General features: G+C 49.4%; 1 protein-coding gene across 1 annotated transcript in view; it reads left to right on the plus strand.

The window, feature by feature from the left end:
- The window catches only part of DOCK1 (dedicator of cytokinesis 1), a 544913-nt gene extending 543178 nt beyond the window's left edge, over nucleotides 1-1735 (plus strand). The window contains exon 52 of the mRNA XM_061162908.1: nucleotides 562-1735. Coding sequence (XP_061018891.1) covers nucleotides 562-657 — 96 coding nt within the window. The 3' untranslated portion in view covers nucleotides 658-1735. The remainder of the gene's footprint in view (nucleotides 1-561) is intronic.
- Nucleotides 1736-15044: the final 13309 nt, after the last annotated feature.

Raw genomic sequence — 15044 nt, forward strand, 5'->3', positions numbered from 1 at the left:
GGGTTCTATCCATGGTCTTAGCAACTAGATCCCACATCCTGCAACTAAGAGTTCGCATGCCACAACCGAAGATCTCCAGGAGATGCTAGAGACACGGGTTCGATCCCTAGGTGGGGAAGATCCCCTGGAGGAGGAAATGGCAACCCACTCCAGTATCCTTGCCTGGGAAATCCCATGGACAGTGGAGCCTGGCGGGCTACAGTCCATGGAGTCGCAAAGAGTCGGACACAATAGAACATGCAAGCATGCACGATTAAAACCACCACCCAAAGAGCAGTGGCTACACTTCTCAGAGGCTGTTCAGATGTCTGATGTGTGTGCTTTGTGAAAAGTGCTTCATCAGAGGCCCTGGAAAGGCCTGTGGCCACCAGCAGCCCTGTCCTAAGAGTGGTGACCTGCCAGCCCCAAGTCACAGGGAGAGGACGTTCCCACTCAGGGCTGCAGGTCAATCTTCCCTTGCCCCCACCCCCCAGCCCCCTACCAGGTCAGAACCTCCCGGAGACCACGTCTCTCCTGTCGGAGCATAAGCAGTAAGCCATCCCCTCGTTTTCTGTCTTACAGCATCTGCCTCCTCCTCTGCCCAGCAAGACCCCGCCGCCACCCCCTCCCAAGACGACGCGCAAGCAGACCTCAGTGGACTCGGGGATTGTGCAGTGAAGCCACGGCATCCCCCGAAGGGCGAGCTGACATCCTTCCCCTCCCTCGCATCTCCTCCCACATCTGGCATTTACCTCATGGGGCCTGTGATCTGACCTTTAGTGCAATTGCTTTTCCCTAACAGGATTTCGTCTCCAGCCACAGGGTGAGCGGGCTTTAGCATCACGGAGTAAGGAGGCGGGTACGGGCCCAGGACATGCGGTTGTGTTTATCAGCGTCTGAGTGTGTCCATCTTGAAAGAGCCTAAGTCTTGCCCAAAAGCTCTTACTTTCTGTGCCAGATGACACATTAGCAAAGAGCCCAGTTGACCTGAGCTGAGCACAGGAGGGAGAGGTTAGAGCCGCATACTAACAGCGGACAAGTCCTCAGCTCCCCGCCAGACCCCAGGTGACCCTGCCAGGCTGTCTCATGGAACGCTCCTGGCTGCAGCTGGCGGTGTGGCTTCCTGTGGGCTGGGGGCTCCTTCCGTCTCCATCAGACAACCACGGTCAGCCCTTTCCGGGAAGTTCCTGCTTTCCCTTGGTGTAATTTAAAATAGGATACTTCTCTGCTACTGAACAGTTACTAATTTATGGAGTGGAGACACCATTAAAAATACTGGATCAAGTGGGAAAAATACGTATGAGTGCAGGAAGATCCATTTTCTCTCTTCTTAAAAGAAGGATATGTAGACCACAGGCGGTGGTTTTAATTGGGTGAATTCTTCTTGTGCTCATTCTGTACAGAAGTTTGTATATATGAGGGTCTTTAGAACTTGTTTTAATTTTTGTGGTCCTTCTGTTTATTGTCCTAGGCACCCACAAATGATTCTCAATATGTGCTCTTAACTTGTAACTGAGGGAAGTGTAAAAAAGAAACACAAATGAAATTTTCTTGTTTTTTTTTTACCCCCTGCAAAGCGCAAGCCCTAAAAATGTTCCTGGACAATGATTTAAAAAAAAAACAACAACTAACTTTGTGTAACCTAATATTTTATTCTATCATCTATATTTTTTTATTGACTATAATCATGATATTCTTCTAGTAGGCTCAAAAGTTAATCATTGACAACAAAAAATAAAATGTTGTTTAAAAAGTCTCAGTGTCTGACATACTATGTTATTATCCCCTGACGTCTAATATAAAAGCCACTGCTTATATTCTGCTGCTGACTTAAAAAAAGAAAATGCCCATCGTGAGAGCTGGAATTGCGAGTTAAGTTTTATTTGGGGCAGAGTGAGAACTATAGCCCGGGAGACAGGGCTTCAGATAGCACTTCAGAGACTACTCTGAAACGATGGTGGGGGGAGGTCAATGGAGTACGTGCAATCAAGCACGTATTTTTTGCAGGAGGTTTCTGCTAGTCACAAGGAGCAGTGATCATCATGAAGGATTTTAGTGCTTTTCTAGAAATGAGAAGATACAAGAACTGGGCTCATAAAATCGGGTCCTGAAAATATCTTAACTCTCGGAAGAGCTGTTCTGCCGTTTTTCCCCAGAGCACAGAGTGCCTCATTTCTCCACCCTGAACTCTTTTCAGGAAGTGTTGAAGGTCAGCAGCTGCGGCAGCACTGACCTGATTTAATCCTTGTAGAGGTAGATGGCAAGTGCCAATCTGTAGTTGACACTGCCTTCTTAAAGAGCATTGTAACTCATGTTTATACACGTGTGCGTCTTCTCAAACATTGCTCTTCATCATCTCTGTTTAATTGTCTCTGACCCAGAGCCCAGATAGTACTCACACCCCAGTACCCTCTGTCTGTGCGTTCTTAGAGACAGAGCAGAGCTGAGCCTGGCTCAGGCTGGAGCTTCCTCAACCCAACCCCAGGACCCCCTGGCTAAGCCTCGTTAGCCTCTCCTTTTAGCCTTTTTATTGTCTAACGTGAGAGAGGGCTTCATCTGCTGGGATGTGCCATTCCACCTCAGAGGCATCAGACTCCCCAGGTTTCTCTGAAGGTGGTAAGAAACAAAGAAGGCACTGGGGTCCTGTATGCTCTCTGGATATGTCCTAGCTTAAACACTAGGGCGTGACTCTGTCCCTTCCAGCCAGGCCTCCCAGGAGGCTGCAACAGAACCCAGGAGCCTCAGAGGAGCCTCCTCTGGCTCAACAGCTGGTGCCCCAGTTTATTCGAACTTGTCGTCAATATTCAGTCCACCCTGGGACATTTTAGATACACGTGAACATGGATTATTTTTCTTCTTGAATTTTCACTCTTTGACCAACATGAATATTCATCCTCCACTGAGTATGTTAGAAACTGACTATTCACCACCATAAAATGATGACAAAGACCCACCCACCTAGGAGGGGCCAGCCCCCAGCCTCAGGGAGTTTTTGGAAAGTCTGCATTTCACGTAGCAGAAGCTATAGTTGAAATTTATAGAACCAGTTCCTGGCCCTATGGAAATGGTTGTTTTTATTCTAGAACAGCACCTAGGTTCTAGTTCTTGCCCTGCACCACAAATTCCCCCACAAAGTCTCCCTGGTCAATCCCTGAACTGCACACCCCACCCAGGGCCCTCCCCCACATCTGCATCCCCCGAGTCGCCAGGAATTCCACACTGGGCTCCAGAGGGCTGGGTGCATGGCAAATCTAACAGGAAAGGAAAAGTGGACACATTTTATGCATATTACAGAAATTTCCTAATATGAATATGTAAGTGTGTTTACAAAAAAAATGATCTTCTCAAACTAGGCAGACACAATTTTTTTTTTTTTTTTTTTTTTTTTTTGCCTTTTCAATCAAGGTTGGGCTACAGAAATAGTCAAGGAAAAACTGACCTCTTTGTCCTCAAGTGTCTTTTGGAGGCATTCCTTCTAGAAGGAGTTTCCAGGGCACAGCTTGCCCCTCTCAATGCAGTGATATATTCCTTTCACTCTCTCTGTTTTTAATCTCCCTGTCCCCAGTCCCTGTCTCTGGCCCTGTCTCTCTGTCTGTCTTCCTCCTCTCCCCTTTGGCTGTCTTTTACCCTCCATTACTGTTTCATGTATAGGAGGCTACTTTGCATGACCAAGACTTTAAATACTTGCAACTATTTTCTCTGCAAAATTATTGTGAGTCTGTTGCCGTGACCGTCCCATGTGACCCAGCAGGCGTTCAGGGTGCCTTTCACCTCAGTCCACCCTGTTGTGGTCTGGGCTTCCCCCGGCCCCGGGTGAGTTGCAGCCTCTCACCAAGTGGCAGGATGCCCCGCTTTCTCCTCTAAGACCGGCTCTGGCGCTGGCCAGTCCTGGAGACAGCCTCATGCAGCAGCCCTGCTCTCTTGCCCTTCTCTTCTTTTGACTCCTTTGCAAGATTTGAAGAGTCCAAAGTTCATCCTGCAACCCTCCAGCAGTCATGGAGCCCTTCCCACCGTGGGAAGTGATCTCATTCCTTCTGGCTTCATAGCAATGCTTCTTCACCTCCCTGGTCTCCTTTGGGTCTGTATACCTGGGGCCACCTGTTCAGCCGTTGCTCATACTTAACGGTTGTTCTCCATATAGGGCTTCCCAGGTGGCTCAGTGGTAAAAAGAATCTGCCTGCCAATGCAGGAGATGCCGGTTCAATCTCTGGGTGGGGAAGATCCCCTGGAGGAGGAAGTGGCAACCCACTCCAATATTCTTGCCTGGAGAATATCATGAACAGAGGAGCCTGCTGGACTATAGTCCGTAGTGTCACAAAGAATCAGACAGGATGGAACGACTGAGTACAGCACATTTTTAGTATTGGGGAGGGCTGGACTTCATCTGTTCTTTACAATTTCTTGTAACTGGCTGTGCCATTTTATAAAACATTTTGAGCACATCTACAGCTCCATGGCAGGTACTTTGCACAGTGCTCTAGGAGACACCCAGTCCTGTCCTCACGGATCTCAGAGTCTGGTGAGGGGATGGATGAGACCACAGCCAAGCAGGACTGTTTGTTGAAGGACGAGTGGTGAGCACCGGGCAGGATAGGGCAGAGCAGAGAGGCCTTTCACACAGACACTGGGGGACACCCAGAGAATGGGTAGACTGGACAGACTTGCAGGAGAGTCAGGAATGGGAAGGAGCAGTAATTGCTACCTCCCAGACATGAGGGGGAGCCCCCAGTGTGAGGGAACGGCCCAAAGACCAGCAGGGAGGAGGCGGCTGAGGGAGGCTGGGGAGCTGGGTGGTCCAGTTGTGGGGTCCCCTCCAAATCTCCCCAAGTGGACTTGCTTCTCATCATGGGTGACTCCAGGTGCATTTGATTCCCTCTGTGAGGACTTTCTCAGAGATTGCATGCTCTGAAAAATCTAGCTTCTTTTCTTTCCTTCCCTTCTTTCCTAAACAATTCCTCCTTTGGGCCACGACTGGGACAAGAGCAAGGTGGGCATCCACGCTGGGGAAGAGGGTGGGGGGCCCTAGGAGGGGGAGGTGAGGGCAAGAGGGGCAGGTGGGACTCTCTCTCAAAGGAAGAAGGTATGGCTAGGGGGCCTGCTAAACTTCACTGCATTAGATGAAGCCTCATCATGGCTGCACCCAAGTGAAAGCAACATGCCCTCGCAGCAGCAGTGGGCCTTGCGTGTTTGAAGGCCACCCAACAAGCAGCTCAGCTTGTGGAAGGACGCGTGGTGGGGACCAGGCAGGGAAGAGCAGAAGGGCCTTTCACACAGACTTTGGGGCTGTCCTCACCGTTAGGTGCATAGAATAGGGAAAAGGAGTCCAGAATGGCCGTGGCTAAAAGACAAGGAAGGGGAAAGCCCGCAAAAATAGAACAAAGGAAAGTCCGAGGGCTGGAGTGAGGACCTCAGGTAGGACAAACAGCACTCCTGGCCCAACTTACATTGGGCAGGCCCAGGGGGAGGAGAAAAAACGTTTAAAAGAGGAGTCAAAGGGCCGGGGGTCTCTCTCTCTCTTCTCTTCACGCCTTTTAGGTCGTCATGCCCTCATGCCTCGAGGAGGTATTTTCCTTTATTTTCCAAATAAAACTGAGCTGTAACATGGAGCTATAACACTAGTCCACCCAAGAGCTTCAAAGCTGGTCTGTCGCTTCAAATTTTTGTTGTGATGAGACAGAACCGAGGAAATTACACACTCCCCTGACACTCACCTTCAGAGCCTGTGATGCATTTTGAGGGGAGGCGTGGGTGGGGAGAAATGTGCACCCTCAGCCGGGGCCAGCAAGCCAGCCTGAGTCCTCCACCCCATGACGCCGACTCTGGCAGGAGCAGATGACTTTTCCCACGTGGCCCTGACCTTAAGGGCCGACACAGCACAGGTCGGTGCTGCACGCGTCCTTCCTTCTCCCAGAATCACAGCGGAGCAGAGCCAGAGGGCACAGCGCACGAGCCGTGTGCATCCCTGGAAACCCTGTGTGGAAAGGACCAGGAACTCAGAAGTCACTCACAAAGATGCCTGCTCACAGCGCCCCGGCTCCTCAGCTGCTGATGCAAAAGCGCAGCAATTTGGGAGGTTAAAAATAATCAGTTTGGGAACGGGAATATTTCTGAATTAGCATAAATTATACTATTTTAAAGTGCTTGTTAACAGTTAATTTAGCATCATGAACACTTGCGTTGGAGAGGAGGGCACTTAATATCGAGTGAGGAGCTACCTGGAAAAGGCAGGGTTATTTTTAAGCTCCTACATATTTTTGATTTCTCTGCAGGGAACACAGACGACGTCTGTGGGTTTTTAATGCCTTGCTGAAGTTTCTTCCCCTGAAAAGTAAACTTTGGAAGGCAAAGCTATCATCATCGAGAAGGAACATCAGACTCATCTCTCAGTGCTTCAGAAATATTAGTGACATGAGGGTTCTTCCTATTATTTTGGCCTTGGAGTAAAGAGACCCTGCTTCCTTTGGTTTGACAAATTCCAAAGGAGTCTCGATCATTGCCCTGGAGACAGAGTGGGCAGAGATGGGGCCTGTGGCTGCAGCTTCTCCCTTGATCACCCCTTGGGGAAAGTAATGCCTCCCTGAGGGAGGACCACTGGGAATTAAATGCAAAGATGGAAGGATGGAATTGCCCCGAGAAAAAGAAATGCAAAAAGGCAAAATGGTTGTCTGAGGAGGCCTTACAAATAACTGAGAAAAGAAGGGAAACTAAAGGCAAAGGAGAAAAGGAAAGATACACCCATTTGAATGCAGAGTTCCAAAGAATAGCAAAGAGAGATAGGAATGCCTTCCTTAGCGATCAATGCAAAGAAATAGAGGAAAACAATAGAATGGGGGAAACTAGAGATCTCTACAAGAAAATTAGAGATACCAAGGGAACATTTCACACAAAGATGAGCACAATAAAGGACAGAAATTGTATGGACCTAACAGAAGTAGAAGATGTTAAGAAGAGGTGGAAAGAATACTCAGAAGAACTATACAAAAAAGATCTTCATGACCCAGATAACCACAATGGTGTGATCACTGACTTAGAGCCAGACATCCTGGAATGCAAAGTCAAATGGACTTTAGGAAGCATCTCTACAAACAAAGCTAGTGGAGGTGACAGAATTCCAGTTGAGCTATTTCAAATTCTAAAAGATGATGCTGTGAAAGTGCTGCACTCAATATGCCAGCAAATTTGGAAAACTCAGCAGTGGCCACAGAACTGGAAAATGTCAGTTTTCATTCCAATCCCAAAGAAAGGCAATCCCAAAGAATGCTCAAACTACCGCACAATTGCACACGTAAGCAAAGTAACACTCAAAATTCTCCAAGCCAGGCTTCAACAGTACGTGAACTTCCAGATGTTCAAGCTGGATTTAGAAAAGGCAGAGGAACCAGAGATCAAATTGCCAACATCCCTTGGATCATCAAAAATGCAAGAGACTTCCAGAAAAACTTCTATTTCTGCTTTATTGACCATGCCAAAGCCTTTGACTATATGGACCACAACAAACTGGAAAATTCTTCAAGAGATGAGAATACCAGACCACCTGACCTGCCTCCTGAGAAATCTGTATGCAAGTCAAGAAGCAACAATTAAAACCAGACATGGAACAACAGACTGGTTCCAAATTGGGAAAGGAGTACGTCAAGGCTGTATGTTGTCACCATGGTTATTTAACTTATATGCAGAGTACATCATGAAAAATGCCGAGCTGGATGAAGCACAAGCTGGAATCAAGATTGCCAGGAGAAATAGCAATAACCTCAGATATGCAGATGGCACCATCTTTATGGTAGAAAGTGGAGAGGAACTAAAGAGCCTCTTGATAAAAGTTAAAGAGGAGAGTGAAAAACTGGCTTAAAATTCAGCATTCAGAAAACTAAGATCATGGCATCCAGTCCCATCACTTCATGGCAAATAGATGGGGAAACAACAGAAACAGTGAGCGACTTTATTTTGGGGGACTCCAAAATCACTGCAGATAGTGTCTGCGGCTGTGAAATTAAAAGACACTTGCTCCTTGGAAGAAAAAGTATGACCAACCTAGACAGCATATTAAATAGCAGAGACATCACTTTCCTGACAAAGATTCATTTTGTCAAAGCTATGATTTTTCCAGTAGTCACGTATGGATGTGAGAGTTGGACTATAAAGAAATCTGAGCACCAAAGAATTGATGCTTTTGAATTGTGGTGTTGGAGAAGACTCTTGAGAGTCCCTTGAACTGCAAGGAGATCCAACCAATTGATCCTCAAGGAAATCAATCCTGAATATTCTTTGGAAGGACTGATGTTGAAGCTGAAACTCCATTATTTTGGCCACCTGATATGAAGAACTGACTCACTGGAAAAGACCCTGATGCTGGGAAAGATTGAAGGCGGGAGGAGAAGGAGATGACAGAGGATGAGATAGTCAGATGGCATCACCAACTCAATGGACATGAGTTTGAGTAAGCTCCGGGAGTTGGTGATGGACAGGGAGGCCTGGCGTGCTGCAGTCCATGGGGTCACAAAGAGTCGGACACGACTGAGCGACTGAACTGAGCAGAGCAGGGACCTCAGTCCCCCTTGCTGAGTGAAGAGAAGGTTTACATGAAATAAATTACAGAGAACGTTCAATGATATGAGAGTCATTCCAGGCCCAGCTCCCAGCACTTCAGGGTCAGCGATGTACCAACAGAGAGGAAATGAGAGGCCCACTTCCTCTGCGAGGCAAATTTGAACTTTCAAACCTTGCCGTACCAGGGAGTATGCATTCACCACGGTCATCCTTCTGACTGCTTTGCCATCAGTAGTGATGTGGGGTCCACAATTGTAAAAGACACTTGCTTTAGAAAAGTGGAAAACAGACCCAGAACTTTGTCCCGGAGAGACCCTTAGAGCTCACATGGCCCAAAATCCTCAATTATGAGATTCGTCACTCATCAGGATGTGTAATTTGAATCTGATAGACACAAGGCACTGGTCACACGTCCAGCCTCCCATAGCTGGTTTCTCTGTATGGTGACATTTTTATGTACTTATTTGGCTGCACTGAATCTTAGTTGCAGCATGTGGGATCTTGTTCCCTGACCTGGGATCGAGCCTGGATCCCTTCATTAGAAGCGTGGAGTCTTAGCCACTGGAATACCAGGGAAGTCCCAGTGGTGACAATTTTAGAGCTCACTTCAGATCAGAAATGGGTAGTTTAGTAGGCAAGTCTCATTTTTCTTAAGGATCCAAGCCTCCCCGACTGGTGTTAAGCATCACTCAATACTAAGACCCAGCAACAGATTGGGCTGCTTTACTGGGCCACTTTATTTTTCTCTCTACAAGTGTGACAAAGGAGCCCATGGGGCTGCAGTTAGTTTTCTGACAACGATGCTGTTATGAGCCAGAGCTGCAGTTCCCGAAGATGGCTGTTTATGCCACAGTACCTTACCAAATCATGTGTGTATTAATTACTCAAAGTTATTATCCTGCCAATAATTTGGTAGTGACCATTTCACATTACCTCTCACACATATCTATGATGAAAGAAAAAGAAGATGGTTAAGGGCATAGGTGGCCAGGTCTTCCCCAGCCTGGCCAGTGTGTACCTTCACTGACAGAAGGGGCCAAGTCCATCTTCACACTGTAGCCCAGACCTTAGATGACTCCATCTTCGAGAAAAATTGGTTCAAAAAAGCATGAGAATTGAAGTCAGTGGTCTTGCAGAAATCCACTGAGTCCAATGGAAGGGGAGGAGCAGCAGGCATGTTTTTTGAAAGCCCTGCAGAGCAACTTAAAAATACCCTCTCCCCCTCAAAAAAAAAAAAATACCCTCTGCCCATCCCTGTCACCCTTCAGCCTCCACCCAAATGTACCTGAGTCCCTGCATGCTTTTCCCCTTTCCCTGATCTCTCTAGAACCTCTGGGAGAGCTCACACCTTCCTACCCCCAAATATTTGTGTGTCTACACATTTCCACGGGTCATTCTCCCCTCTGTAGGAAGCCTCTCCTCCTTCCAGTTCTCTGCTGTTTGTTCCCAGGGTCCTGTCAGCCTCCCTGAAGACCACAGAAGCCATCTGGCAACTGGAGACTCTTTCTGGGTGGGCAAGGAGGAGCCCGTAAGGGCTGTGCGCCCCCCACGGGTTCCTGCTCTGTGATTACGGCACGTGTGAGGCAAAGAAGGATGATGCCTCTGAGAAAGGACTTGGGCGTCTTCCTGCTTTGAAGACCCCTGCCTCCCTTGTGCCAGCTGCTGCCCCTTCTCCCCCTGGGCATCCCTCCTGCCCACTTCGGGCCGCCCCCACGGACCCTCTGCACACGCTCAGCTCCTGCTGCAGGTGGAGAGGGGCTGGCTGCCCAGTGTCCATGTGTGCCTTTGTCCCTGGCATTGTGCCTTCAGACACCATTTGCTCTTTCCACTGGGGAAGGGGCAGGCTGGATGCAGAGAGAAGCCGTCCATTTTCTCCAGAACCAGAGCTTGGGTGAACTGTAAATGTTCACCACATCAGTGAATCCTCCTTGTCCCCATTCTGACCTGTGTAAGACCAGTAGACACAGTCATCTTGATCCTTTGGTGGCCAACGATTTGCCTTATTCTTATCCCCAGCGCTCAGGTCCCCCTGACCTGACGCTGAGTGTGCGGTGGGGGCATTTAGACTTGGATTCCCACTGATTTAGGGAGGGCCCCAGAGGATCTCATGCAAAGTTTTGACTCATTGGAAAAGACCCTGATGCTGGGAGGGATTGGGGGAAGGAGGAGAAAAGGACAACAGAGGATGAGATGGTTGGATGGCATCACCGACTTGATGGACATGAGTTTGAGTAGACTCTGGGAGTTGGTGATGGACAGGGAGGCCTGGCGTGCTGCGATTCATGGGGTCGCAAAGAGTCAGACACGACTGAGTGACTGAACTAAACTGAAATGAACTTAACAGGGGATCAACTGCCCTGCACCTCTGCCTAATTTGCACTCACTGGAGAACCTGCCATTAATTTCATAGCCTCCTAGAAAGAGCCAAAAAACCCCAGATCAGCAAGTCTCAATCAAGGCCCACGTGATGCCCAGGCTTGCCTCTCTCCGGCAAGGCTAAATCTCCCCCTTTGGCATCTCTGGCTCCAGATATCTTTTGACGGGACAGGAAATGCCATCTTGAGTCATAGAAAAATCTTGATCTTTGGTCTCTTTTCAAAGAGCCAGCCTTCAGTTCTGGTGATTTTTCTCAGCTGGTTTCTACTCTATTTCCTTGTTTCTTCGCTCGCCTTCAGTGCTTCTCTGCCTCTTGCTGTGTTTAGCTTGCTCTCCTCTCAGGCGGGGGTCACTTGCGGCTGCAAGCATGCCCCGGCCACCTCCCTGGTCTGGCCGAGAAGATGAAGGGACCTAACGTGTACTCAGTGCCAGACATGACCTTGGACTCGCTCACTTTGGAAATCAGCATCGAGGGGAGCGGGTACTGTGACTGACTCCATTTGCAGTGGAGGTGGCGTATCTGTCAAGACTCTTTGCCAAAGTCCCCAAGCTCACTGGAAAAAAGCTGGGATTCCAGCCTCAATCGAACTCCTCAGTTAGACTATCTGCGCGTAGACCACGTTCCCACAACTCACTTGCCTTTGTCAGGGGAGGTGTGTCCGTGAGCTGTTGGCGCGTCCGTGAGCTGTTGATGACCGCAGTGCCCACCGCTGCCAAGCGGCGATGGTGCCTCCTCACCCACCATTAAGTCACTTCCCTGGGAGCACCGCCTGCACTTCGGGTCACAGTTGCACGAAAGAAGTAGTTTTCCTCTTAGAACTGCCCTGCCTCCACTGCTGTCCTTTCTGCCGGACGAGGAGCGTCAAGCGATGGGGCAGCGGGACTGAAAGTGACTTGTCGCCATGCAGCCGTGGATGGGTTGGTGGGTGGGTGTTCTTTCTCGGGGAAGAAGACGCGTGGATGTGAGGAACGCTCATTGCAGGACTTGGTGGGGGCGGGCTGTGCAGGTCTTCTGTTGTTTGGGATGGCACGAGGCTCTTTCAGGACCACCGTCACCCTGAGCTGGCCCCGGGCTGGAAAATGAAGGGGTTCTCTGGGGGCTGTTGGAGTCCAGACCCACGGGCCCTGAAAGCACTGACTCTCGCATCAGTGAATTTCCCGGACTCTTTTGATAACTCCAGCCCCACCTCATTGGTATTTGCACATGGATGAAAGAGTAGGGACACACTGGTTGGGGGGGTTCTCTCAATTAATCATAATTTTCACTTAGGATGTGGCTGAGTCTTTCCCATCAAAGGAAGGTCCCCATTTCCATGACAACATGCCAGATAGTGTTTCACTCAGCACACGTGTTCCCCGTGATGCCTCAGAGGAGCAGAGGGGGAAGGGGGCAGAGTGGGGAATGGAGTGGGAGTTTGGGATTAGCAGACGCAATTGATTATGTATAGAAAGGATGAAAAACCAGATCCCACTGTAGAGCCCCCGGTATTATATTTGACATCCTTTGATAAACGTATGAAAAAGAATGTATATATATAACTGAATCTCTGCTGCACAGAAGAAATTAGCACAACAGTGTAAATCAACGATACTTCAACAAAATATTTTTTTTAAAAAAAAGAGCACAAGGCATGTGGCAAAATGAGTGAATGTTCCTGAGCTCCAGCGGGACCCCCTGGCCCCAGCTCCTCGCGGGACACCTCCGCCCTGCGGAGCGGCCAGTGGAGGCTTGCACAGAGCAGGCGAGCATTTCTGGAATGCTTGGCCACCTCCGCTCCTCTCCCCGCGTCAGTGACGGCGATGGGGCCAGGCAGGTGCTTTGAGCAGCAGCTGAAGACTCAGCAGAGCCCTGCTTAGCTCCAGCGAGATGCTGCAGGGGCCCGTCTCCTGTGACCTCCGGTGTCTGAGCGTGTGTGTGTGGGCGCGTGTGTTGGTGCACAAGCACACGCGAGGTGCTTTAGAAGCTGCTGCTAACAAATAGCTGTTGAAACTGAAAGGTCATTTGTGGAGCACCTGTTTTTGTCTTTCTCGATGCACCAGACACTCTCTCTGTGTGAATAGACAGGATCATATCCACCTCACAGGAGAGCAAGCTGAGCAGACACCCAGCACTTCGGCCTGGATCTAACTGGCTTCGAGTAGGACCCTGCACTCCATCCTGCCCCCGGCTGTCTGCAGGAGGTGAGAAGGATGTGCTCATCCTCCTGGGGCCAGTGAGGGTTTCAGCCTCCCTCCCCCTCCTCCCAAGCACTGCCCTCCACACACAGGGTCACGGGAGGAGGCCTCTCAGCAGCAGCTCCAAGTGTGGAAAAGGCACAGCGTCCTCACGGCGTGTGACACAGCCCAGGAACCGCACTGATAGGTGGCCCATCTTGGCAGAGTGTGGCCTGTGACCAGCTTACAGATCCTCGGTGCTGAAACGGGCAGGTGAGTCCTGCGTCATCACCTCCTCCGTGTGCACGTTTCACTTCCCCACGCAAACCACCTCTCAGGTTCCACACTTTGGAAAAAACCTGGGCTCCAGCAGAGGCTGTGGGACAGTGAATCAGAGGGTCAACGAGGAAGGCGGTCCCAGGGGAGAAGCCCCTGCCCAACGGGAGGGGTAAAGTATTGAAAACCCAGGCCAGCCACGCCAGTGCAGGGGCAGGAGGCGTCAGTGACCAGGACAGGACAGCAAGCCAGAGGAAATACTTCGGACACCCTCCACCTGTGTGCTGGACCTGCTCAGGGAAAGGCCTTGGGTTTTTTTTAGGAAGGGCAGAGAGAGCCTGCCTTCAGAAACCAGAACTGCACAGGGCAAACTGCAGTGCACACAGTCCGCCAGCAGAGGGCGGGGGAGGTCACCAGTGGATGGGAAGACACCGGACTCAGGGCCTCCCCCACGACCCTCTACTGTCTGCATGTCTCAGTTCAGTCGCTCAGTCGTGGCCAACTCTTTGCGACCCCATGGACTGGCCAGGCCTCCCTGTCCATCACCAACTCCCGGAGCTTACTCAAACCCATGTCCATTGAGTCGGTGATGCCATTCAGCCATCTCGTCCTCTGTCGTCCCCTTCTCCTCCTGCCTTCAATCTTTCCCAGCATCAGGGTCTTTTCCAGTGAGTCAGCTCTTCGCATGAGGTGGCCAAAGTATTGGAGTTTCACCTTCAGCATCAGTCCTTCCATTGAACACCCAGGACTGATCTCCTTTAGGATGGACTGGTTGGATCTCCTTGCAGTCCAAGGGACTCTCAAGAGTCTTCTCCAACACCACAGTTCAAAAGCATCAATTCTTTGTCACGCAGCTTTCTTCATAGTCCAACACTCACATTCATACATGACCACTGGAAAAAGCATAGCCTTGACTAGACGGACCTTTGTTGGCAAAGTAACGTCTCTGCTTTTTAATATGCTATCTAGGTTGGTCATAATTTTCCTTCCAAGGAGTAAGTGTCTTTTAATTTTATGGTTGCAATCACCATCTGCAGTGATTTTGGAGCCCCCCAAAATAAAATCTCTCACTGTTTCCATTGTTTCCCCATCTATTTGCCATGATGTGATAGGACTGGATGTCATGATCTTAGTTTTCTGAATGTTGAATTTTAAGCCAGTTTTTCCCTCTCCTCTTTCACTTTCATCGAGAGGCTCTTTAGTTCCTCTTCGCTTTCTGCCATAAGGGTGGTGTCATCCGCATATCTGAGGTTATTGATATTTCTCCAACACCACAGCTCAAAAGCATCAATTCTTCGGCGCTCAGCTCTCTTTATAGTTCAGCTCTCACATCCCTAATTCTCACCTGGACTCATGCTATCCCTTCTTACCTGGCACGCCTTCCTTTCTTGTGTCCTTAGGGCCTCGCCCATCATTTCCTTCCAATCCCAGTTCGAACTGAGCCTGGTGCCCGGGTCCAAGCTGCCACCTTTTGCCTAGCTCACCCCACTCCACTCCCAAAGAAAGTGGACTTGGCTTTCAATAACCTTGGCTTTTTTGGTCTGGCATTAGCCCCGCATTCTGGGCTCTGTCTACATTAAACATACAACTAATAATTGCTTCATGAGTTAAACCACCACTAAGTTACAAGAAACTTTTGAGAATGAAAAAAGAAGTCAGCAGAAACCAAGGTCAGGAACAATAACAACAAGAAAAAAGAAAACCCCTAAAAA

The sequence above is a fragment of the Dama dama genome, chromosome 15, assembly GCF_033118175.1.
Source record: "Dama dama isolate Ldn47 chromosome 15, ASM3311817v1, whole genome shotgun sequence".
NCBI lineage: Eukaryota > Metazoa > Chordata > Mammalia > Artiodactyla > Cervidae > Dama > Dama dama.